Below are 25,710 nucleotides of genomic sequence, written 5' to 3' on the forward strand. Positions count from 1 at the left end.
GGATTGAGGACTTTCTGGTAGGGAGGGCGCAATGTTATCTTGGATGGAGAGTCATCATCAGGTGCAGAAATAACTTCAGGTGTGCCTGGGGAAGTGTGTTGTGATGCTTGCTGTTCATGTTGTATATTAATGACCTTGCAGACAATATTACTAATAAACCTCAAGCTTTTTGCAGATGAAGCACTTACCTATGATGAATTACTGTCTGAAAGGAGCTGCATAAATATTCAGTCAATCTTGATAAGATTTCAAAGTGGTGTTAAGATTGGCAACGTGATTTAAATGCTAGAAACGTAAAATTATGCACTTCACAAAATGAAAAAATGTAGTAGCCTATGTCTGTAATATAAATGAGCCACTGCTGGAATTGGCCAGCTGGTACAAATGTCTGGGTGTAACATTTTGTAGGGATATGAAATGGAATTATGCAGTCAGTCTACAAAGGAGATTGTTTACAAATCACTCATGTGACTGATTTTAGGATATTGCTCAAATATGCGGGACACATACCAAATAGGACTAAGAGGACGTATTGAACTACAGAGAGAAGGGCAACATGAATGGTCACAGGTTCCTTTTATCTGTGGGAGAGTGTCAGAGATAATGAAGAAACTGAACTGGCAAACTCTTGAAGGTAGATGTAAACTATCTCGAGAAAGTCTAGTAAAAAAGTTTAAAGAACTAGCTCTAAATGATGACTCTAGGAATATTCTAAAACCCCCTATATGTAGCTCACATAGGGATCGTGATGTTAAGATTAGAATAATTATTGCACATACAGAGGCTTTAAAACAGTCATTCTTCCCATTCTCTGTACGTGAATGAAATGGGAAGAAACCCTAATAACTCATTCAGTATGACGTACGCTCTGCCACGCACCTCATGGTTGTTTGCAAAATATAGATGTATAGAGCAAGATGAGATCATACCAAGTTTCACTCACTTCTCAAAGATATGGAAAGCCAGAAGGGAGGATATCGGAAACATCTCCGGGCACCAATAACAGCAGTAGTAATGAAGTGGGAATGTCTCCAGCCTATACCTGGAGACATCATGTAGGTAGTGGCAGAATACTTCAGTTTGATCACTGCCACTGAAAACTTGGATCCAGCTTTTTGCCATCTTGGCCATTAATGAAAAAGGGTGGTTGGAATTCTTATTCCAACAAACCAAAGATTCCAACTGTCCCTTTTCTGTGTGGAAGATGTGTTGTGTATTGTCTTGATCAAGGAGACTGTACCTGGTAAGAATCGAATCCAGTCAATCATGTTATAGTATCATGAAAATGATGCAAACAAAATCTTCATAACTCTTTTTAGTAAAATTTGGCTGATTTGGAGACTTTCCCCCCATGGAGAGAAGCAATTGTAGTTCCCCTCCTGAAACCTAGGAGAACTGAATGTTGCCCTGTAGTTATCATAGCTTGGCCCTTACTAGTTGTGTAGAAAAGCCAACAAGAATGCATGGTCAGAAGCATGTGACGTGGATCCTAGAGTCACAGGAACTTACATGGTCACTTCCAGTGAGAATCTGAGAAGTATTACTCAACCCTCGACATCATCACCCTGTTGGAAGCAGGAATACAACAATCTTTCCTATGTAGGCAACATGCGAATGGTATATTCTTCAAACTTGAGAGGCTCTGTGACATAACTTGGGCATATAACATCCTGGGACAGCTCCACAAATGCGGTTTTGGATGTTGCTACTCATATTCAGACAGTCCTTTCTTTCTAAATTTTTTAATATAAGGTCAGCAATACTCTCTGAAAGATTTGAGGGGGGGTTTGGCATTCTTTAGGGATCTCTCAGTAACTCAGTTTTCTATAGCCAACAGTGCTATGATCACAGTTAAGTCTCTCATTGAGTGTTCATTGTTTGTGGGCGACTTTGCCACATTCTGTTTCTCCCCCAGTCTTGCAATGAGTACTCCTCTACTATGGCTAAAGATAACATATTTGGAGAAGAGAAATGTGTTTGTCTTAAATAATTCCCAATGCCCTTTTAACCCAACTGCTCTTAAAATGAGGGATGCTGTTCTCATTTTTGTATGTTCAGCAAGATTTCAGAGCCTTATATTTGATGAGAGGCTGAGATGGTTACCACACCTCAAGAGTATAAAGACCTAAAGCCATTAAATATATTAGAACACCTCAGCCACAGGCCGTGTGAAGCAGACTGATCATGTCTGCTCGAGTTTTACAGTGCCTTTGTGCAATCCCATCTTGATAACAACTAGAAAACTAGTCTACTTTGTGCATTTTCATTTGCTTATAATGTCCGACATTACGTTTTAGGGTATCTCTTCCCATTCATAAATGACGAAGTCCCATACTCCTTGACAGAGCGTAGGGGATGATGCGGGATACCCGCACTGCTGTACTAGGCAAGATCCTAGTGGAGGTGGTTTGCCATTGCCTTCCTCTGACTGTAATGTGGACGGACGGAAGGAAGGAAGGAATTAGCAGCTTTCACACAGATAATACTAGTGGAAATCCAATCTCCATTTGAGTACAATGCCTTGATTCTTATGCAGTAAGGTGTGCAGTATTCTGCTGCATGCATTTCCAATAAGCTACCATAAAAATTAAAAAATTTCAGCAGTAATCCTTCACTTGAAGCAGGAGCTAGTGTCACTTGAACCGGACTGCATTATTGTGCTATGTCAAGGTTGGTGTCATTCACCATCATGATTAATAAGAAGACCCAGAATTAATTTAGTTCGATCAGCTTACAGAAGGAATTTTACCTCAAACTGTGTTTAATTCCATGTTTTACACACCTGTCCAGCCAAGTGTGTTAGTGTGCCAGTTCCAGGACATGGGGAGACGAGCTTGACAGTGATGAAGTCTGCTTTGTGGATTGATGATGAGTGCTGGTGAGCCAGCAGCCTAGATGTGGTGTTTAGGCATTTTCACGTGCCCCACTAGTTAAATATTGGGATGTTACAATATCCTTTCTCAGATAAAATTTTTGCAAGTATTTAGGAAACATTCTCACAGTTGCAGTTAGGATTAACTACAGAGACATGCAGATGGGGCACATAGATTCCAGCCAGGGGAGGAGGGGGTTGAATAAGATACTGCTAATCTTAAATGTTTAGTCCTCCCAAACTCCAGCAGCATCCATGTTTTACAAAATTTTATCTGACTATGTTGTATTTTACATTAGTTACCTGTGGAGGAAATGCCACTGGATGCTCTAAATATACTATCAATATTTAGTTATCTAATCCATTCAGGGTGTATGATGGTTAATTATATGCACTCTTGGAACTGGTGGAAGAGATGAGATGTATTCACATGCACATCAGGTTATCTATCACATCTACCCAGCAGAAAAACATATCCAGATGGTCCATGACACCCTTTGTCATCGAGACACAGGATAAGGTGGTGTCATTCTGTTGGGTACCAGGGAATGTGGAATTCAGGGTAATGAAGGGGTAACTATGCCTGTATGAAAAATATAATTTTCCAGTGTGCTGCTCCTGTACATACAGGGTGTTACAAAAAGGTACGGCCAAACTTACAGGAAACATCCCTCACACACAAATAAAGAAAAGATGTTATGTGGACATGTCTGGAAACGCTTGATTTCCATGTTAGAACTCATTTTAGTTTCGTCAGTATGTACTGTACTTCCTCGATTCACCGCCAGTTGGCCCAATTGAAGGAAGGTTATGTTGACTTCGGTGCTTGTGTTGACATGCGACTCATTGCTCTACAGTACTAGCATCAAGCACATCAGTACGTAGCATCAACAGGTTAGTGTTCATCATGAACGTGGTTTTGCAGTCAGTGCAATGTTCACAAATGCGGAGTTGGCAGATGCCTATTTGATGTATGGATTAGCACGGGGCAATAGCCGTGGCGCGGTACGTTTGTATCGTTTCCAGAACGGAGGTGTCCCAACAGGAAGACGTTCGAAGCAATTGATCGGCGTCTTAGGGAGCACGGAACATTGCAGTCTATGACTCGCGACTGGGGAAGACCTAGAACGACGAGGACACCTGCAATGGACGAGGCAATTCTTCATGCAGTTGACGATAACCCTAATGTCAGCATCAGAGAAGTTGCTGCTGTACAAGGTAACGTTGACCACGTCACTGTATGGAGAGTGCTACGGGAGAACCAGTTGTTTCCGTACCATGTACAGCGTGTGCAGGCACTATCAGCAGCTGATTGGTCTCCACGGGTACACTTCTGTGAATGGTTCATCCAACAATGTGTCAATCCTCATTTCAGTGCAAATGTTCTCTTCACGGATGAGGTTTCATTCCAACATGATCAAATTGTAAATTTTCACAATCAACATGGCTGACGAGAATCCGTACGCAATTGTGCAATCACGTCACCAACACAGATTTTCTGTGAACGTTTGGGCAGGCATTGTTGGTGATGTCTTGATTGGGCCCCATGTTCTTCCACCTTCGCTCAATGGAGCACGTTGTCATGATTTCATACGGGATACTCTACCTGTGCTGCTAGAACATGTGCCTTTACAAGTACGACACAACATGTGGATCATGCACAATGGAGCTCCTGCACATTTCAGTCGAAGTGTTCGTACGCTTCTCAACAACAGATTCGGTGACCAATAGATTGGTAGAGGCGGACCAATTCCATGGCCTCCACGCCCTCCTGACCTCAACCCTCTTGACTTTCATTTATGGGGGCATTTGAAAGCTCTTGTCTACGCAACCCTGGTACCAGATGTAGAGACTCTTCGTGCTCGTATTGTGGACGGCTGTGATACAATACGCCATTCTACAGGGCTGTATCAGCGCATCAGGGATTCCATGCGACAGAGGGTGGATGCATGTATCCTCGCTAACGGAGGACATTTTGAACATTTCCTGTAACAAAGTGTTTGAAGTCACGCTGGTACGTTCTGTTGCTGTGTGTTTCCATTCCATGATTAATGTGATTTGAAGAGAAGTAATAAAATGAGCTCTAACATGGAAAGTAAGCGTTTCCGGACACATGTCCACATAACATATTCTCTTTCTTTGTTTGTGAGGAATGTTTCCTGAAAGTTTGGCCGTACCTTTTTGTAACACACTGTATAGTCACCTCTCTGTTGAGATACAGTATCAAGAAGTAGTTGCTAGAGTTTGGAATCACCAACAAATGTGATCAATGTAACAACAAATGATCCTCCTCCTTCTGACATCTGAGGTGGGAGGAAGTACTTATAATGCACCTCCAGATAGGGCACTGTCCTCTGACACACAGATTCCTCCTCCAGTGCAGCTGTGTGCAATGCTGTTCGCCACATTTTAACAAAACGTGTTTTGTATCAATATATAAGGGCAGCAACTGGTTTACCAGCTGATCTGCCCTCCTTTTTAGGTGACAAGAAGTGAATGTAGTTAGTGTAATGTCTAACCTTTTACATATGTTATTAGGTAGAAGGTTTTAATACATTTCCATTGTGGCTGGTTCATCGTCTTTTTCCCAGTGATGAATCAATCACAATTCCCTGGTACAGCATTTTAGTTATTATTTGGTTGTAGTCTATATATTGTGACTATGGTTTTTACAAATTCGTTAGACACCTAGCCTTAAATATTTTCTGCTTCCATGTAAAAGTATGAATATGAGTGCATCAGAGTAAGACTTTATTAATTTTACCTTTTGAAACATAATTTTGAACATGTTAGCCACAATTTATTGACTAGGCACACTACTAATCTTTTTCAAAAATTATATTTATAGGAAAATGTTGAACATCTTCCAAAGAGACTCCATACAAGACATTCTGGTAACTCTATTTTTATTACTGCTATAGTTTGTGGGATTCTCATCAGTTGATAGAATAATAAATGAATGAAAAGAAGAAAGCACTTCAGATACTTCCTTGTAAGACTGTAACTGGCCAGTTTAGTGTGTTACAGAAATTTCGGGGCACTGATTATGTGGAAGCAGCTAAAACTACGTAGGGAACTGTGGTGTGAAACTATATCTCAGCCTTTTGAGGACAGGTCACTACGATAATTATATGCTACTGTGTAGCTCTCACAAACCAATTCGAAGCCTCAACTTGTCATTGGCTCCTCCCTTTCTTTCGAAACCTAACACACCTAATCATTTCAGTATACACTCTGCTTGGAGTAAAGGATTTTGGTTACTCTTTAACAATCCTGAGGCTTAGATACGTCAAAATCCTCTGCTGTAACCTTTCTCTCCGATATACCAGTCTCACAGCACAGTAAGAGTCCATCTGTAGGGGTTAGAAGGAAAGAGCAGCAGCTTGTGACAGGTTGAAGAATCGAGTTTGTAAGACACACTCAGATGGCACATTGGTAATTCATTGTCTGTGAATGGCAGAGATATGGTTTTGACTTTGTCAGCCTCATAGTTTTAACATTTCAACAAAAGGCACTACTTGGCATGGAGTAGAATACTTCATTCACAACTGAACAGGACTCTTCAGAAGAAAGATTACATTCCAGTCACGAAAGATTATCAAATTAATTTAGGGAAGTGGTATATGGATAGTAAAAATCTACTATTGCCTCAACTATGTTTTGCAAGTGCCGTAAGAAACATTTGAGAGCCTACAGAGTTATGTAGTCCCTTCTTCCATCCCTGAGTAAAATATGAAAGAGTGGAGCTAATAGTGATAAAATGTACCTTTCAATATTTACAGCTATACTCTGCAAAGCACTGTGAAGTGCATTGCAATGCGCACTTCTCATTGTACCAGTTGTTAGTGCTTCTTCCCATTCAATTCATATACACAGCATGAGAAGAATATTTGCTTAGACACCTCTGTGCGCACTTAACTTAAAAAATATATTTAAATATAATAAAAAGCAAGCCGGTCCCAAGCCCGGGCCCATCTAAAAACAAGAGGATGGGGAAGTGTGGAGGGGGAGGAGTAACAACCTCGTAAAAAAACCAGGGTCCGTCCGGCTCCAGATGGTAGCACCCTGTCATAGGGCCCCTGCCTAGGGTTACTAGGTGAAACCCAGCCAACGGTCTCAATGGCGGAAGAGGAACAATTTCCCAACGGCAGAGAGAGCGGAAGAGCTAACTCCAGGGCTTACTACCTTGGTTTTAATGTCGGATTCTGGGCAACCCGATCCCCTAATTTATTATCCAACAATTACTGCAAAGCATGATGGGAACGTCGTCAAAGATAGACACTACTCCAAGAGGTAGACCGAATGGCAAATCCTCCGTTGTTCGTAGAAACAATGCAAAGGGGTCAAAGGATTTTGGAGGACCCCAACCAACATGTATGCAGCCCTCAACACTGAAATTTAAGAAAGCAACTATGTTTGCAACCCTAAATGTAAACTCTCTAATTAAAGTAGGAAAATTGAAATTATTGATTGAAAAGCTGAACCAGAAAGAAATTTTAATATGTGCATTGCAAGAAACAAGGTTTTTAGATGAAACTGCTTTAGATTTTGAAAACTATCGTTTATTTAAAGGAAAACCAGGTAAAATCTTAATGAAACAAATGCCATACCTGGGAACAGCATTTCTGGTACATCACTCAATTTTAGATTCAGTTACTAACTTCTACTCGAGTTCTGAGAGACTATCCATTCTTGAGATTAAATGTAAAAACAAAGGATACTCTATAATCAACTGCCATGCACCCATAAACCAGGACAACAAAAATAACCCGGAGAAAGTTGAAGAATTTTGGGAGATACTTGAAATGGAACTGGATAGGTGCTCAAAGAAGAACATCAAAATGTTAGTAGGCGATTTTAACGCACAAATAGGAAGGGAGAAAAAATACCATGGAACAGTAGGCCTCTTCCCAGGTCACAAAAGAACTTCAAAAAATGGAGAAAGGCTTATAGAGGTATGTAGGCATTTCAACTTGAAAATAATGACAACACATTTCAAAAAGCTGAGCCGAAAAACTAAAACATGGAGATTACCAAATCCACTTCTCGGAGAATTCCAAATTGACCATGTGGCTATCTCACTTCATTGTCAAGAAGAAATTCAAAACACTAAAGTGCTGAAAAGCCTTGATGTTGATTCAGACCACTATTTGACTACGATTAAATTCAGACCACTCCCATTTCGAAAAGAGAAGAAAACCTTTTACAAAATTCCAAAATATAACACAGAAACTTTAAAAAATGAAGAAATTGAACAACGGTTTCAAAGAGCATTGCACAAAGATAGCGATGGCATATCCACAATAAATAAGGAAGCGGGATGGGAGGAGATCAAAAACGAAATAGTTGAAATAGCAAAAGAAAATTGTCTCGTGAAAAGAGTAAGAAGACATCCATGGTGGGACAATGAATGTGATGAGAACCTGGAGAAGAGACAGAAATTGTGGCAGAAATGGAACTCCACAAAAGATCCTCAAGATCTTGACAATTTTAAAATCCAGAGAAGAGAAACAGCTAAGTTTTCCGTAATAAAAAAAGAAGACAATTTCAGGATAACCTAGAACAGATTGAGGAAGACTTTAAAAGAAATAATTCTAGAGATTTCTACAAAACTTTTAGAAAACAGCTAACCAAATACCAATCCCCAAATTTATGTTTTAAAGATGAAGAGAACAAGCTAGGTTTGACAAACAAGACTAATTGTGAAATATTAGCAAAATATTTCGAGAATCTACTAAATTGTGAACCCCCCAAAGATAAAATGAGTTTTGAAAACCACCGAAATACTAATACCGAGTCAAAACCTCCAGGCGCTGAAGAAATAAAACACATAATACACAGTCTAAAAAACAATAAAGCCCCAGGTGAAGACTCCATAGTACCAGAAATCCTAAAAATAATGGATACCAACCTCCCACAAGTTTTGGAACATATGTTTAAGAAGATCTGGGACGAAGAAAGAATTCCTGAAGACTGGCAGTGTGCCCTGATACACCCACTACACAAAAAGGGGGATAAGATGAATGTTAATAATTATAGAGGGATCTCGCCACTACCAGTAGGATACAAAATTTTGTCAAGGAAATTACTTCAAATCGTGGGGCCAGTTCTGGATAAAAAAATAGGTGAATATCAAGCAGGTTTTAGACAAGGTAGATCCTGTGTTGAACAAATATTTAACCTGAAAACACTAATTCGTTACAGAATCTCAAGAGGCCAGAGATTTGCAATAGTATTTGTAGATTTCAAAAAAGCATACGACTCGGTAGATAGAGAAACATTACTGAAAGTATTGGAAGAATTTGGGGTCGATAAGAAAACAATTCAAATTATCAAACAGACGCTAACAAACAGTAAGGCCAAAGTTAAATTTATGGGTGAAATTTCAAGGAAGTTCGAAATTAAAACAGGTGTTAGACAAGGTGATGGTTTATCCCCAATCCTCTTCAACTGCGTACTGGAAAAGATATTGAGAATATGGAAAGAAGAACTCAAAGGCACCAAGAATGACATCAGAATTGGAACAAAAAAAGAAAAAATAGAAGTGGACTGTTTAGCTTTTGCAGACGATCTGGCAATAATTACAGAAAACGAAGAAATAGCTCAGAATTACTTGGAGAAACTACAAGAAGTTTCGGCCAGAGCTGGACTGCAGATTTCATTTGAAAAAACCGTGTATATGTCTAATCATAGAAATAACAAGAAAAATCTTATTACTAAATACGGCAATATTAAGAGAGTAGAAAAATTTAAGTATTTAGGTGAAATAATTCAAGTGAATGGTTTAGACAAGAGTGCAAACCAGGCGAGAGCAAGGAAAATGGAATTTGCTTTTCAAAAAACCAAAGACATATATAACAAAAAAACATTTCGATTCAAGCTAAATTAAGACATTATAAAACTGTCATTAGACCAGAATGCCTGTATGCATCGGAGTGCCTAACTCTTAACAAAAAGGGGGAAATAGAAAACATGGAAAGGAAAGAAAGGAAAATTTTGAGAAAAATATTAGGACCGAGAAAGATTGGAGAAGAGTACAAGCTAAAGAGTAATAAGGAAATGTACAAAACTATTGAGAAAGTGAGTGATGCAATGCGTAAACGCAGACTAACGTTTTATGGTCACCTGTCGAGGATGGATGGAAACAGACTAACAAGAAAAGTGTTTGAACATAGTAACAGGAACGAAAAAACCAACAATAAATGGATACAGATGGTGAAAAAGGATTTGGCCTATTTTAATGTCACCCGTGAGTCAATCAGGGACAGGAAAAAGTTTAGACAAATAGTGAAAGAAATTAAGTGTTTTCCAGAAGAAACGAAACTAAAGAATAATAACAGGAAATGGTCGGAAGAGCAGAGGAGGAACCATTCGAAAATGATGAGGAAATATTGGGAAGAGAGAAAAAAGATCAAAAAGCCGGGCAAGTGAGTTGTTGAACGTGGTCCAAAGATGGCCGAAATCGAAAGAAGAAGAAGAAGAAAAAGTAAAGAATGTCAGTGAAAATAGGATACCAAGTCATCACAACTAGGAATTGATTAGCAATGTATTTAAGGAACCATTTTAGATTCATCCATTAGTGTACAAGGAGAACCATCTTCTGATGCCATGAATATTTGATATCTGCAAACTTTCATGTAGAGTTCACTCCAATTACATGTTGGTAAAGTGGCTGAATATAATTTTCTGCATATGAGCCATCACCCATCATAGGCAAAATTTAGTATGTACAATTTTGTACTGGGCAAGACATTATTTCATACTCATAGAACAGGATGAAAACTCAAGAAATAAAACAAAATTATGGAAATTTTGGGGTGTATAAATCAGCATTGCTTTATGCTATGGATGCTCATAAACCTACGATTTCTAAGAGTTTTTTGTCTGTGTTTGATTCCTGATTTTGACAATGAAAGTATCAGAATTTAATCAATTTTTGTTACTTCCAGTGTAATTGTTGTCCAATTTTTGATTATTATTACAGTTTATAAAAACATATTTGTTGCACTAAAACATGCAGCAAAGGTATAATGGAGTTTACCCACTAAAATTTTTGGAGATAGCCTTTCTACGGGTACTGACTATAACCTAAATGCATATTTACACTCTTGTAAATTTGCAGTAACTCTTATCACAGAGGGGAAAAAGTCAGTGGGGAAAAACAAGGAGAAATTATGATGATACTAAAAAAATCAATTTTGGTATCAGTTATCTGACAGATGCCAAGACTGCCTGTCAACTTGCCAGCATGTATACATCAATACTGGGAATATTGTGGTTCTCTGGGAGATGAGTGGAATCATTTTAAAAACAAATTTAAATCTATATGGTCAAAAAATAGTACTACCATAAACAATAAATATTGGATATACCTCTCCCCCTCCTGCCTCTGAAGTGTGCCCCCACAGATATCTGAACACAGGTTATGGACCAATTGCCCCCCCCTTTCCCTCCCCCCCTTTCCCTGTGTCGTAAGCCCCCCCCCCCTCAACCTGGTCCCACTTGCCAGCTGTAAGAGATAACACTGTGTATCCAGGGACAGGGACAGTTCCCATCACTCTCCTCCCCCCCCCCCCCACCTTCACCCCTTCATGTGTAAATACATAAGGACATGTCTCCAGTAACTTGATATTTCACCAGAAAATTGTCACCTCTCCAACAGCATTGTTTTTCAACACTTTCATCCTAGTGGCAACCCAAAGGCTTTCAAACATATTCTATGCTAGATCTATATCACATTAGACAGTGTAACAGGACAGAGCTTTTCTTTCCCTCTTGTGCTGGGTTATTTTGTGCTGAGTTATTGTAAAGTCTTTTCTTTGAATCATTTCTATTTTCATAGGATGATGTGTTCAACACCACAGTGAGAGTGTGCGATGTAGTCTATGGAACTTACTGACCTGACATATTCAGACAATCATGAATAATGAAATGCAGTGTTTTGTAGCCTGCTGTTGTGTGGGTGGAAACTGTTTATCACCACTTTGTCTGGTGGGTACACCAAACCACAGGAAAATGAACATACGTTCCTGTAAGTCCTCAGTAGACTGAGTTCACAAAGTGAATGAAGTAGTATCGAGTCCACCACAGAATGTTCCATTCCTCTCATTTCTTCTGTACTGCACAATGTCCCAGGCCCTTGGTGTAGTGAGGTATGCTGCGACGCCATTCGCACATGGAGACGTGCTAAGTTTTTAACCGTCATTCTACAATGGCAAGCTGCATTCCTTATAAGTGGTTATGTGCACAGTGCCGTTGCATTCTTTGGGGTAGCAAAAAAGCTAGGTGGATTTCCTTTACTAGTTCTTTCAATAGTTCCATTCCCTCTTCCATTGTGTGGGCCAACCTCCGACAGCTCTCTGGGACCAAGGTCTATTCCCCAGTTTCCAGCCTGACCGTAGCAGATGATGTCATAGTGGACACTACTTGTATATCCAACACCTTGAGCCACAATTTTTTGAGATTTCAAGCTCCTCCCAGTGTCACCCTGCTTTACTACATTGGAAAAGATTGGAGAAGGCTGAGGCAATACCCTTCTCTTATTTGAATCGTGAGTGCTACAGTGCCGCCTTTACTATGAGGGAGCTAGATCATGCTCTCACTTCATCCCAACTTTCCACACCAGGGCCAGATGTTCACTTTCAGATGTTGCTGCACCTTTCTCTTGTTGGCAAGCACTTTCTCCTTCATATGTACAACCACATCTGGGTAGAGGGCATGTTTCCGAGACACTGGCATGAAGCCACTGTCATACCCATACCTAAGCCCGGTAAGGACAAACATCTTCATTCTAACTACCACGTCATTTCTCTCATCAGCTTTGTTTGCAAGGTGATGGAACATATTATTCATGCCTGGCCTTTATGGTGGCTTGAGTCTCGCAGTTTACTAACCATTGCACAGTGTGGATTTCGAGCACGCCATTCTGCAGTTGACCATCTCGTCACTTTGCCCACCCATCTCGTGAATGGTTTTCTGAGGAAATCCCAGACTATATCATCCATACTCTCTAAATGTGGGGCTTCCATGGCCACATGCTCCGTTTCCTTCAGAAAGTTTTAAAAGACAGAGTTTCAAAGGTACACGTAGGTTCATTCTTGTCGGACACCTTTATCCAGGAAAACGGTGTGCCTCAGGGCTCTGTTCTGAGTGTCATCCTCTTTGCTATCACCATTAACCCTATCTTGGCCTGTCTCCTGCTGGGCATTTCCAGCTCCCATTTTGTTGATGATTTTGCTGTCTATTGCAGTTGCCCATGTACCTGTCTCAGAGAGCGGCTTCTTCAGTGATGTCTCGACCATCTTTACTCATGGAGCACAAGTTTCATACCGGGTTGCTGCTGTATGCGATTCCTCTGTCGTACATGTCCTCAGTGGTTCTTCCTGGGGAGCAGATCGAACCACCCTCCTCCATTTATACTGGTCCATTGTCCATTCAAAACTCGATTATGGGTGTTTCATTTATGTGTCTGCATGTCTGTCCCTCTTACGTCGTCTCGATACTATCCACCATCATGTCATCCATTTGGCCATTGGCACCTTTTACACTAGCACAGTTGCGAGTCTGTATGCAGAAGCTGCCAAACTACTGCTGTCCTAGCACTGTGACTTTCTCCTCAGCAGATATGCATGCCATTTGTCAGCCAAGTGTGGCAAACAATCCTGTGCCTCCTCCTTCAATGACTCCTTTGATCGCCAGTATGGGGCGCATCCCTCTTCTGTGTTGCCTCCTCGATTTCACTTTCGGCACTTGCTCCGGCAGCTTAACTACTCGTTACGTGCCACTTTGCCGATAGGTGTGAACCCTTCACCACCTTGGCTTCATGTGTTGGCCCATGCTCACTTTGGCCTCTATTTGCTCCCTGAGACGCTACTCTAAGCTCACTCTGTCACCTTCAGTTTCACGACCTTCACACAGACCTTCCCGATAGTACCTTTGTGTGCACTGATTGTACTTGGTCCGACCATGGTGTCGAGTGTGCCTTCATCATTGGCACTGATGTATTTGGAATCCGCTTCCAGAACACTGCTCAGTATTCACAGCAGAGGTGGTGCGAAGTTCAAAAGTCATACGAAAAAGTATGTTGGCAACTCTTTGTCCAATGTTGCCATAGATTGGATTCTCTTCGCTTATCATTTCATGCCGTTTGGCAAGAAGAGCCCAGCAGAGCTACTCCGCAGGGACCAGCCGATGATATTGCTATGCCACTTGCACCTTCCACCTGGACATCAGCCCGTGCAGCTGCTGTGCTTCTTTGGGCCGGGGGTGGATGTCTGGGGCTGTGGTTTTGGACATTGCCCTAAATGGATTCCAACTGTCGTTTCCAAATGGCAGGAGTGGTGTCTCTGTAACATCTGCATGGAGGGCAGCCTCTGCTCAAGGCATCATTATCAGCTCGCCTTCATGTGGATGGTCAGGCAGCCTCTGATGATGTCACACCATTGCCTCTGAACCTGTCCACATTGGGAGTCACATCACCTGCTGCTGCTGGTTCTGCACTCCCATGCAGGCATGGGTATCTGTCCATGGTGGCCAAATCTGCAGTTCTCCTGCTTCCGACACAATCGTGAGGGATTCTGTCATCCATTCTGGAGCAACCACTAATAGCAGTATCATCGGCACTGCGAGTACCATAATCAGAGTTGATGCCCAAGGTCTTCAGGGAAACAGCCCTGGCATTGCCGGGGTCATATGGTTTGACATGGGGAGGTGGGCATAGAATCAGGGTTGCCACAAGTTCTGGAAATAAGGGAAATATCAGGGAATTTCAAACATTCAGGGAAATCATGAAAATATCAGAGAAATTTGAAGAGGAAAAAAAAACACAGAAAAATCTTACTTTTGTCTCAGCAGATGAAATGGTTTGTTTACTGAGATGATGTCGTGCATTGTGCTGGCTGGGCACAGCTGAGTACATGCGCTGCTTCCTAGTCCCTCATTCTTACTGCTTCTCCCCTTCCCATCACTCCCCTCAGCTTGCAGTCAGTGCTGCCACAGTCTTGCCATTAGCCTAGCAGCTGCCGACGAGAGGCAGGAAGGTGTGAGCAATAGCTTTTTTGGATCTGATTCTCAGAGATAATTGATGCAGCATCTGGAGACGGCTATCATGTGTACTTGAGTTGTGCCTGTGTGTGTGTGTGTGTGTGTGTGTGTGTGTGTGTGTGTGCGCGCGCGCGCAATTTTTTCTGATCAAACCTGTGGTTGAAAATTCAGTTGTGAGAGTGTGATAATCTTTTTTATGTGCCTGTCTGTGGCTCAGTGATCATCCGTATAGTGAGTTGTTACCTATCCCCATTAGCATTGATTGTCAGAGTATTTGCGCAAATTATCTGTTGCGTGGATTGATCACCACGGTCTCATTTTATCAACGTGGTGTCTGTGACATGTGAATAGCTGGTCACATGAGTGGACTACCATGACGGGCCAAAACCACAGGCCATTTCTGCAGGCCATTTCTGAAGCCCATCGTTTCCCACTAATGTGCAAGCCCTGCCCATCGCATCTAGTCTCGCTGGTCCATAGGCCGGGTATATTTGTGTGAGACGTAATGCAGTGGATTTTCATGGTTTATCCAAGGACCCAGGACTGTGGTGCTCCCAGGCAGACCAGAGGCCACGGACTATGGATTTCAGGAATTGCAACTGTCTCACAGCAAGTACACCGTACAGTGTGGTGTTTTATAGATATTTTATTTATCTAGTACATTTTGGCACTTTGAAAGTAATTTATGTACTAGAAAATATAGATGATGAGAAGAAGAAGAAAATTGTGGCAGTCACTGGAGTTTTGTTTTCTACGTACTCATATATTCCTTGAAGGAAAATGCACACAATACCTGTAAAATAATAGACATAACACAGTGGATAATGACCAACAATAATGAAGATAGAACTAAATTGTATTGGTGGTCACCTATAGTGTTGGTTTACACAACTCTTCCCTGCCTTATTCACTTCTTTCGAGAGGTCTACTCTTTTCTGAGGTTGTTTCTGAAATCGGTAAAGGTATTTTAAATCTGTCTTGCAACTTATAACATTTCTCTAACTACTCGTAATAATGGGGTTGTTTTACTCATCGTATCTGGCAATCTGTCACAGCAGAATTCCTTGATTCTCAGTCACTGTAAAAATTCCAACTTCAGAAAAGTTAAAATTAAAAATCAATCTCGTATTGTGTTTCAGCTAGAAATTTATTACAATTTCAAACTAAATAAAGGCATCTTGACAAATGTGAAATAAGTTGTAATATACTTACAATAATGAAATAAATATGCACAACCAGCTACATGCTCTCTGTCCAAGATCACACAAAGTACTGATCGACCCTGCCAATATGGCTACCCCTATATATATGTTCTAAACAATCCCGAACAATCCTCGGCATTGTTTAGAATCATTTTTCTATTAATTAACAATTAAAACTCTCATCCTAAAACAAATGTCACATTTTAAAGATTATCTAGATTTTTATATATTAAACACAAGAGTGAATTCTAGTCTATAAACTAATTGTAGAGTGTATAAACGCTTAGGTGTTCAATGTTAATAATACACTTGTTATATTTTCTAATTACAGGAGATTCATATCATATAAAATGTTCCTACCAATTAACAGACTTCTACACATTAGTGTAATTAAGATTCCGTAATCATTTTCTTCATAACTTTTTTTACAAGTACATATTTTTCATACACCTCTATGTTAGAAATTACTGTTCATGGCTAAAATTTACATGTTTGGATTAATTTTAATAGGACTGTTACATTTCAAACTCCAGGGAAATGTGTATTTTTGTCATCAAATGTGTTTCATTTTATCGAAATAAAATAACTACAGTGGTATTAATGAAACACTTAAATCATTTGGCTTGGTTTGTCCATCTGAAAACAGTTAATTACAAAAGATGTTGATGTTAGTACTTAAGATTTTTTCTTACATATGAAAGTCCTTCCCTTTTTTGTCAACTTATTTCTTTACTTACCCCTGAGATCTCAAAATTTGTCAGGGAAAAATGGTAAAACTTGTCTGGAAATCAGGGAAATATCAGGGAATTTCACTTGGGGAAACTTAAGACAACCCTGAAAATATATATCAATCACCATCAGATTTCGCCATGGCCTCCGGTCTGTTTAAGGCTAGTCGAGCTACACTTGGCCTTAGTTCACTCTGTGTATTGCTGCAGCTCTTTGTGTAGGTAATTGGTTCCTGCTGAATGTTATTTAAATACTGTGTTCAAGCTGTTAATGCTTCCTTGGATTAAAGTTGTGTTTGGTCTACTGGTCATGTTGTACTTATATCTAATTATGACGCTTTGTTGCCTTAAATTGATGCCATGATATATCCAGTGTCCTTGTAAAAGTGTGAACAGAGAAAAAAATATCAAGTATTGAGAAGACATTATGATTTGCATTATCAGTTCCTAGAATCATTGAATTGTAGAATTTCAGAAGTGTACCTGGTTTATACAGTTTATCAGACTGTCTTCAAAGCATGTTGCCATCATATTTACATTTCAAATGTACACTCAGTATCAGTATATCAGCAGTTTTGTGAATATTGGGTGTAATTACACGGTTTGCTAATCCTATCTTAATATTTGATAATATTTACTCAAGCACACTAGAAATATTTAGGTTATCACCTTTATGTTAGTATTATAAGGTGCTAATACTAGTAAAACTTTCTGAAGAGAATTTAAGTATTATAATATGGTACCAGAGAATTTAACAAGTATGTAAGACAAAGTTATTGGTTACAGATCCAACAATAAGCAGACTGAAAAAGTGAATAATAAAACAAACCCTACAAGAAATGACTGGAGCTCTAACAGGAACACGGTGGATTTAGACATAGATGAAAAACTGGATTGTGGAAAGCCAGTAAATTTTACTTATTATGACAATCTTGTTGGAGTTGCAAACAGACACAATCATCCACATGTACCAGAACCACAAGTGTCTTTGATATTCAAAAAGCGAAGTACAAAAAATATTGAGTTTGACGTGAATGCCTTGGAAAGAAAACTGAAGAAAGCAAAACGAGAGGTTTGTATTAAAACTGAATGGGTCGGTTTTCAAGTGTGAATGTGTCAGTTGTCAAGTGTGATAAGTAAAAAATATACATAATTTTCTTCTCTTCAATACCCGAGCATTTACCTTTTCATTTTCTTGTTATCTATATTTTTATTGATAAATTGATTGATCCAAGACGAGGTCCATCTGTATTTTGAAATTTGTTTGTCGGTCAAATCCACTTGTCCTCTTTTGGTATTCAGTAAGTGGTTATCATCAAAACAAACCACTATTGTTTGGGTAGATTGCTCTTACGAAAACTGGCAATTTGTAAAGGAAAAGTGCAGTTTTCAAGATGTTGAATTACTCTTTTTCCTTAATCTGACCAAGACCAAATGAACATGTTATTTCTTGTTTGTGCATTATTTTTTCCAGCACTTTTTTTAAGTGCAGTGACATCTGTCTTCAAGAATTTTACTGGTAGTTGTACACTATTTGTTTATTTTTATATTCCCAAAAATTTCATTCTTTGTCTAGTATTTATGTATATTATAAAAACATTCCTAACATTGTGATATTCTTGAGATGCCTATTTTAGTTACAGTTTGTTTTGTTGTGTATTCTCTTTGGTGTAAATTCCTTTGCTGTCACACACTTTGTGGTTGCTGCATATGCTGTTATCTTTTTCCCTACAAAAGATTACTTCTGTTTCTTGTAGTTTAATTGCATTTGTCTCCTTATTTGTCTAAACTATTTATTGGGCAGCTGAATCAGTCTCTTATGTAAGTGTCATTGTTGAATTTTCTTGTTATTGTTATGATGGTATTGATCTATCATTTGGCAGAAGCAGGGTTAAAATCTCTCTCCCTCCTTTTTTCTGCAATCATCTCATTTTTGTTTCATGCATGGTGGTCAGTCATCTGCCCCAACTTTGGTAATTATTATTTCCTATTGTCCTATACATCTTCATTATTTACATTAAGATGAGAGCAGCACAGTTTGTGCTGCAGATTTGTAATTGTTGTAATACTCTCTTCAAATAATCTCTTACAAACATCTGAAAAATTTACTTGATAGATGTGCTTATAATTGCGATAGAAAACATTGCATAAGTGTAACACCACACCTAGCTTAGACATTCAGTATTTATTTTAAAAGCTTCTACTGATATTTTGATAGAACACAGAAGTGCAAGTTGTTAAATCTTGATGTTAAGGGCTACCTCTCAGTATTCCCTGATTATCATCTTCAGTCAAAGTTATTGTGCTTCCATTTACATCAATCTGTTCTTCCATATTCAGTGAGATTGTATCATTTAATGATAAAAAATTTTATGTTAGCTACTCTTCTCACTTTTTGTTCATACTAGTATTGTTTGTTCTCTTTAGTGATACTGTAACTAAGGATAAAAAATATGTCTGACTTCACCTCTCTCCTTCCTTTAAATACAGGAGGCACTCACCAAAACTAACTGAAGTTACCATCAGTGAATTACGTATCCCCACTAAATTAATGGTGCAAACATTAAAATAATTCATAATTAAAATCATACGTACATCTGTATGTACCAACTTTTATTACCACATAATAATTAATCAGAGATGCATCATGAGTGCCTATCCTTACATCTCAAGACTGATAATGTAACTTCACTTTATTTTAGAAACGCCTTCATCTTCGTAGCTTCAATGACGTCCGTTTGCCATACAGGCTTTTATTGTTGGGATTAAACCATTGTTTTATTTTGTATTGTTCACAACTATGTAGTATCAGCTGTGGAGCCATTCTCAATTGTTTGCAATGACGTCAGATGTAACACCTAAAATAATGACAAAATTTCCAAAGGATGAAATCATTTTTGAACACCATAAGCTGCCACTTTATTAAGCAGAGAGCCCCTATTCTTGACATGTCTTGGGGATCAGTAGCAGTCTATACTGATGACTCAATGGTTTCCAGTCACACTGGCTTTGCTAACGTTCATGTGTTCATGTGGGATGTAATGAATTCCACTCCTTGCCAGTGTTTTCATTGTGAAATTGGTAGCAATCTCTCATACTCTTGAGCATATCCGTTCCTGCACTGGCGAGTCCTTCCTTATCTGTAGCAATTCTTTAAGCAGTTTACAAGCTCTTGATCAATTTTACCCTCCTCAGCCATTGATCCTGACTGTCCAAGATTCCCTTTTTGCCCTCAACCAATGTAGCCGCTCAGTGGTCTTTGTCGGGACCCCAGGTCATGTTGAGATCCCAGGGAATGAACTCTCTGGCTACTGGCAAGCGGGCTCTTAAGATCACTATTCTGGAACTGTATGTTTGACCAGTATCATGTCGCCAAGTTTTAAGGATTTTGAATATGAAGTGGCATACTCTGACTTTGCCAAACTAACTATGTGAGATAAAGGATACCACAAATTTGTGGAAGTCCTCCAAGTAGGCCTCTCGCTAGGACTTAATCATCCTTTGCCGGCTCCACATCGGCCATAGTTGGTTGATTCACGGTCATCTCCTCTGTCACGAAGGTCCACCTCCACTGTCATTGTGGTGCCCGTTTGACGACGGTCCCCTGTTTGCTGGACTGTCCTGCCTTAGCTGCCCTGCAGCAGACTCTTGATCTTCCTGACTCACTACCCCTGGTGTTAGCAGATGATGCCTCAGTGACTGACCTGGTTTTACGGTTGATTCGTGAAGTGTGTTTTTATCATTCTATATAAGGGAGGATACCTCAGCCTTGATGGCCTATTAAGGGGTTGGCAGGACACCCTGTTGGTTCCTCTGCACCAACCAGACAATGGCTCTCTGGGCTTGGTGGTCTGCTCCTGTCTTCGCTCTACCCTTCCTTTTGCTCTTCTTAATTCTTCGACCATGTTCTGTTTTGCTTAGTGTTCTTCCCATGTTTTCTTCATCCTGTCCATGTCACTAGTCTTTTCTGTGTGTTGTTGGATGGTGTGCCTCTGGTAAGTGGCAGGGGGTATATTCCTCATCACACTTTCTGCCTTTGAGTTGTTTGCTAGACCTTGGCACTTCTTTCCTTGGGTTTCGTGCACTGGGCCATTCATTGGTGTGCAGTTTTGGTGACTTGCTTATTCCAGGTAGGAGGGACCAATGACTTCATAGATTGGCCCCTTTAGTTGTTGAACCAACCAATCAACCCATTCCTGTGCACCAAGATCACTCCAGTATATAGGTGGATGCGTCTGCCACCACAACCAGTGGGCGACCAGGAGAGAGTGCTGTGAGGCAAGGGGCAAATTTCAGTGTGGTTTTCAGGTGAGTAAAATTCCAGTCGCAGTCAGTGATCCACTTGTAAGGCACACCCCTTTTATGTACATGATTGAAGGGTTGCACATTGTGTGCCACATGGGTTAAGAACTTGGAATAATAGTTAATCTTGCCCAGGAACACCTACAATTCGGATAGGTTTGTCAGACAGGGCAAGAAATCTGTTGCAGTGACATCCTTATCAGTGGGCCTGATTCCCTCTTTGGTTAGCCAATGCCCCAAATACGCCACTTCCATCTGAAGAAAACCTGCACTTCTCTAAATGAAAACACAGGCCTGTGTCCTGCAGGGTGATAAAGTGTGGAGGTTTTTCAAATGCTCTTGGCATGAGGATCCTGTGATAATGAGATTCAAGTAATTCACACAAACCGGAATAAGATGCGTTAACTGTTCCAGAAACCACTGGAAAAAGCAACAGCTGAGGCAATGCTAAATGGAAGCTGCTTTGTACATATATAATCCAAAAGGCATATTGAGACAACAGTATTCTGTGATTCATGATCTAAGGCTAACTGGAGCTAAGCATTGGTGAGATTGATCTTGGAGTGATATTCTCCTCCAGCAAGTTTAGTGAGGTAGTCTTCCAGCCAGAGGATATGATAAGTATCTACACTCCTGGAAATGGAAAAAAGAACACATTGACACCGGTGTGTCAGACCCACCATACTTGCTCCGGACACTGCGAGAGGGCTGTACAAGCAATGATCACACGCACGGCACAGCGGACACACCAGGACCCGCGGTGTTGGCCGTCGAATGGCGCTAGCTGCGCAGCATTTGTGCACCGCCGCCGTCAGTGTCAGCCAGTTTGCCGTGGCATACGGAGCTCCATCGCAGTCTTTAACACTGGTAGCATGCCGCGACAGCGTGGACGTGAACCGTATGTGCAGTTGACGGACTTTGAGCGAGTGCGTATAGTGGGCATGCGGGAGGCCGGGTGGACGTACTGCCGAATTGCTCAACACGTGGGGCGTGAGGTCTCGATGTTGTCGCCAGTGGTCGGCGGAAGGTGCACGTGCCCGTCGACCTGGGACCGGACCGCAGCGACGCACGGATGCACGCCAAGACCGTAGGATCCTAGGCAGTGCCGTAGGGGACCGCACCGCCACTTCCCAGCAAATTAGGGACACTGTTGCTCCTGGGGTATCGGCGAGGACCATTCGCAACAGTCTCCATGAGGCTGGGCTACGGTCCCGCACACCGTTAGGCCGTCTTCCGCTCACGCCCCAACATCGTGCAGCCTGCCTCTAGTGGTGTCGCGACAGGCGTGAATGGAGGGACGAATGGAGACGTGTCGTCTTCAGCGATGAGAGTCGCTTCTGCCTTGGTGCCAATGATGGTCGTATGCGTGTTTGGCTCCGTGCAGGTGAGCGCCACAATCAGGACTGCATACGACCGAGGCACACAGGGCCAACACCCGGTATCATGGTGTGGGGAGCGATCTCCTACACTGGCCGTACACCACTGGTGATCGTCGAGGGGACACTGAATAGTGCACGGTACATCCAAACCGTCATCGAACCCTTCGTTCTACCATTCCTAGACCGGCAAGGGAACTTGCTGTTCCAACAGGACAATGCACGTCCGCATGTATCCCGTGCCACCCAACATGCTCTAGAAGGTGTAAGTCAACTACTCTGGCCAGCAAGATCTCCGGATCTGTCCCCCATTGAGCATGTTTGGGACTGGATGAAGCGTCGTCTCACGCGGTCTGCACGTCCAGCACGAACGCTGGTCCAACTGAGGCGCCAGGTGGAAATGGCATGGCAAGCCGTTCCACAGGACTACATCCAGCATCTCTACGATCGTCTCCATGGGAGAATAGCAGCCTGCATTGCTGCGAAAGGTGGATATACACTGTACTAGTGCCGACATTGTGCATGCTCTGTTGCCTGTGTCTATGTGCCTGTGGTTCTGTCAGTGTGATCATGTGATGTATCTGACCCCAGGAATGTGTCAATAAAGTTTCCCCTTCCTGGGACAATGAATTCACGGTGTTCTTATTTCAATTTCCAGGAGTGTATATGCATTTGAGCATTGGTTGTAGCCTTGAAATGTCCACATAACTTGTGAGAACCATTTGGCTTTTTGATAATGACTAGCAGAGTGGCTCACTGCCTCAATAACCCCAGCAGTCTGGAGATGATCTAACTCCTGCTTCCCAACAGCATGTAAGGTAACCAGAAATGATCTTGCGCAGTAAAATTGAGGCACTGTATCCAGTCGAAGGGTGATGTGTTCCTGACATTCTGAACACATTCTAAATCTGGCTGAGCTACAGACACAAATGCAGTGTAGAGATTGTCCAGTTCGTGGAAAGTAACTGCAGTGATACAACCTTGACTTAATCAGAAATAGAAAACCGTAACAATGTAAAGGCACCGAGGCTAGAAATGTTGGTAGCAGATGGGTTCTCAATGACAAATGTGAGGAGTCACTTAATGCTCTTTTAAGGCTACAGTGAGACAGACATGACCATGAAGAGGAATACACTGTCACCATAGGTCACGAAACACCACGAGGTGTCGGGGGAACAATTCAGTTTAGCCCAGTTTTGCATGTTGCCTAATTTAATAAAGAAATGATGGCCTCTGTGTCCACCTGGAAATGGACCTCCTGGTGAGAAATGCCAAATGTGAGAAACCATTTCCTTGTGAAATGGTTGCGCATGTACAGTGTCTTGGTGCACACATGGGATGCTATGGGAGCGGGTTGCTTGGCTGTGACACACTGACTCACTGAGTGGAGGTACCTCTCTTTTCCACAGCTTGTAAAGAAACCCCAGAGAACTGGACTGTCTGCTTGTGAATTAATGAGAAAACACTGCTGGCACAATGGAAGTGGTCAACATGACCGATGACAAAGGTTGACTGGAGACTTGGTCACCATAGACGTCGGACAACAAAGAATCGCAGCATTGCAGCAACCTTGGTGGTGTTCTGAACTGTGACAATGAGGTGGAATGAATAATGGCATATTAACCGCCTCAACTTGTGACCTTGCCATGAGTTGTTCGTTAGCAGCCTGTGTAATTTTGAATGAATGTGCGACGCACAAGATGTGCTCAAACACTGGGTTATCCGATTTGAATGTAACTGTTCAGACCTCAGGATTGGATGCCAGCTGACCCACATCACCACAAATCAGTCTGCATACGAAGCCTTGCAGCCTTGATTGGCGCAAGTGAAATCGCATTTGACCTTGCTGAGACCTTGCAAGTTCGTGACTCAGGAGTGATATGATTGTCCAGGAAGTTTATGATATTGGTGAAATTTGAGCTTGGTGACGTTCACATTATGTCTCTGGGAATAATAATTAGTCAGAAGAGTAACATACCTCTTGAAAGGAGAGCACAATGAGGCCAAACAGAAGCATTTGCAGAGCAGAATTAGTGTCTGGGAACGCCCATGACAGAAATAATTATCCCTGTAATGAATTGTCCATGACTTGAAGTCTGTGAAATATTGCTTCACTCGATGCAAATGTGTGTCCCAGTCCTCCTCATCATCACTGAAATGCGGAATTGATAGAGAATGAATGAGTGTATCAACAGTGGGATGTGCTGAGGCCTGTAGCAGACTGGCCTTGTACACTCGGAATTTGTCCATGTGAAACCGAAGCAGGCTTTTGTAACAATTCTGCCTGTATTTACTGCTGTTGCATTAGCTGCTGCAGGTGTTCCAGCTGGCAAACCAATTTAGTGTTCATGATACCAAACAGTTTCCTTTTCCTGATTGCTAGTGCTATAACCATGAGTAGCTGGGTATCAGCACACACTTTAAAACCCATGAGAGAAGTGGGTGAAGCCGCAAGGCTGAAGGACCACCTTGGAAGAGAACATGACACAAAGTGGTAGTCTAGCTAAACATGGTTGGCAGATGGGACACACAGGGACAAGCCCAAAGCAGCCTATGTGGTAGTGAGGTGCAAAGGAGAAACCTTCCTCACAGCAATGTTAACAGGCATAGAGCAAAGGAGGAGACAATCCTAATTATGACTAGGGAGAAAGACTAAATGCCACGTAAGGTATTTATTGATGAAATCTATAGCACAGCAGTGATATTAACCAACAATATCAGACACAAGTACAGAAATGACTAGCTGTTCACTGTGCTGTCTTATTTATACCAGCCATGAGGAACACTATTGGCTGGCGTATTCACTTGGTGGGGTAGGTGGTGCACTCACTGTAGGAGTGTAGTGGTGTAGTGATACTACGTTCTGGAATGGCCATGTGTGTGTATTTCTGCCGGCAGGTATTCAATATCCATGGTTCCAAATATCAGAATGTTAATCACCATAGGCTGCCAGTTCATTAGGCAAAGTGACTTTATTGCACATTGTATTGCACCTTGTATTGCACTTTATTGGCCTTTGGCCACCTTCAGATATCTGTGAATACAATACCAAAAGAACAGTAAACAGTAAGACAAAATACATAGCATAAAGCAACCAGCGATTCTGTAGGTGACACAATAAAAAAAGAACTTAGAAGCACATTTTTGGTTTAGAGCCAGCTATTCTTATATTTTTCATATTTTCATCA

At 41.2% G+C, this 25,710-nt stretch overlaps 1 protein-coding gene across 2 annotated transcripts in view; it reads left to right on the forward strand.

Moving 5' to 3' along the window:
• The window catches only part of LOC126251963 (uncharacterized), a 143,671-nt gene that overhangs the window by 14,036 nt on the left and 103,925 nt on the right, over nucleotides 1-25,710 (forward strand). For both annotated transcript variants that reach the window (XR_007545816.1, XM_049952727.1), the window contains exon 2: nucleotides 17,631-17,916. Coding sequence is in view for 1 of the 2 variants with exons in the window: in XM_049952727.1 (XP_049808684.1) it covers nucleotides 17,631-17,916 (286 nt within the window). In the remaining variant the exon portion in view is untranslated. The remainder of the gene's footprint in view (nucleotides 1-17,630; nucleotides 17,917-25,710) is intronic.

Source organism: Schistocerca nitens, chromosome 4, assembly GCF_023898315.1.
Source record: "Schistocerca nitens isolate TAMUIC-IGC-003100 chromosome 4, iqSchNite1.1, whole genome shotgun sequence".
Classification (NCBI taxonomy): Eukaryota; Metazoa; Arthropoda; class Insecta; order Orthoptera; family Acrididae; genus Schistocerca; species Schistocerca nitens.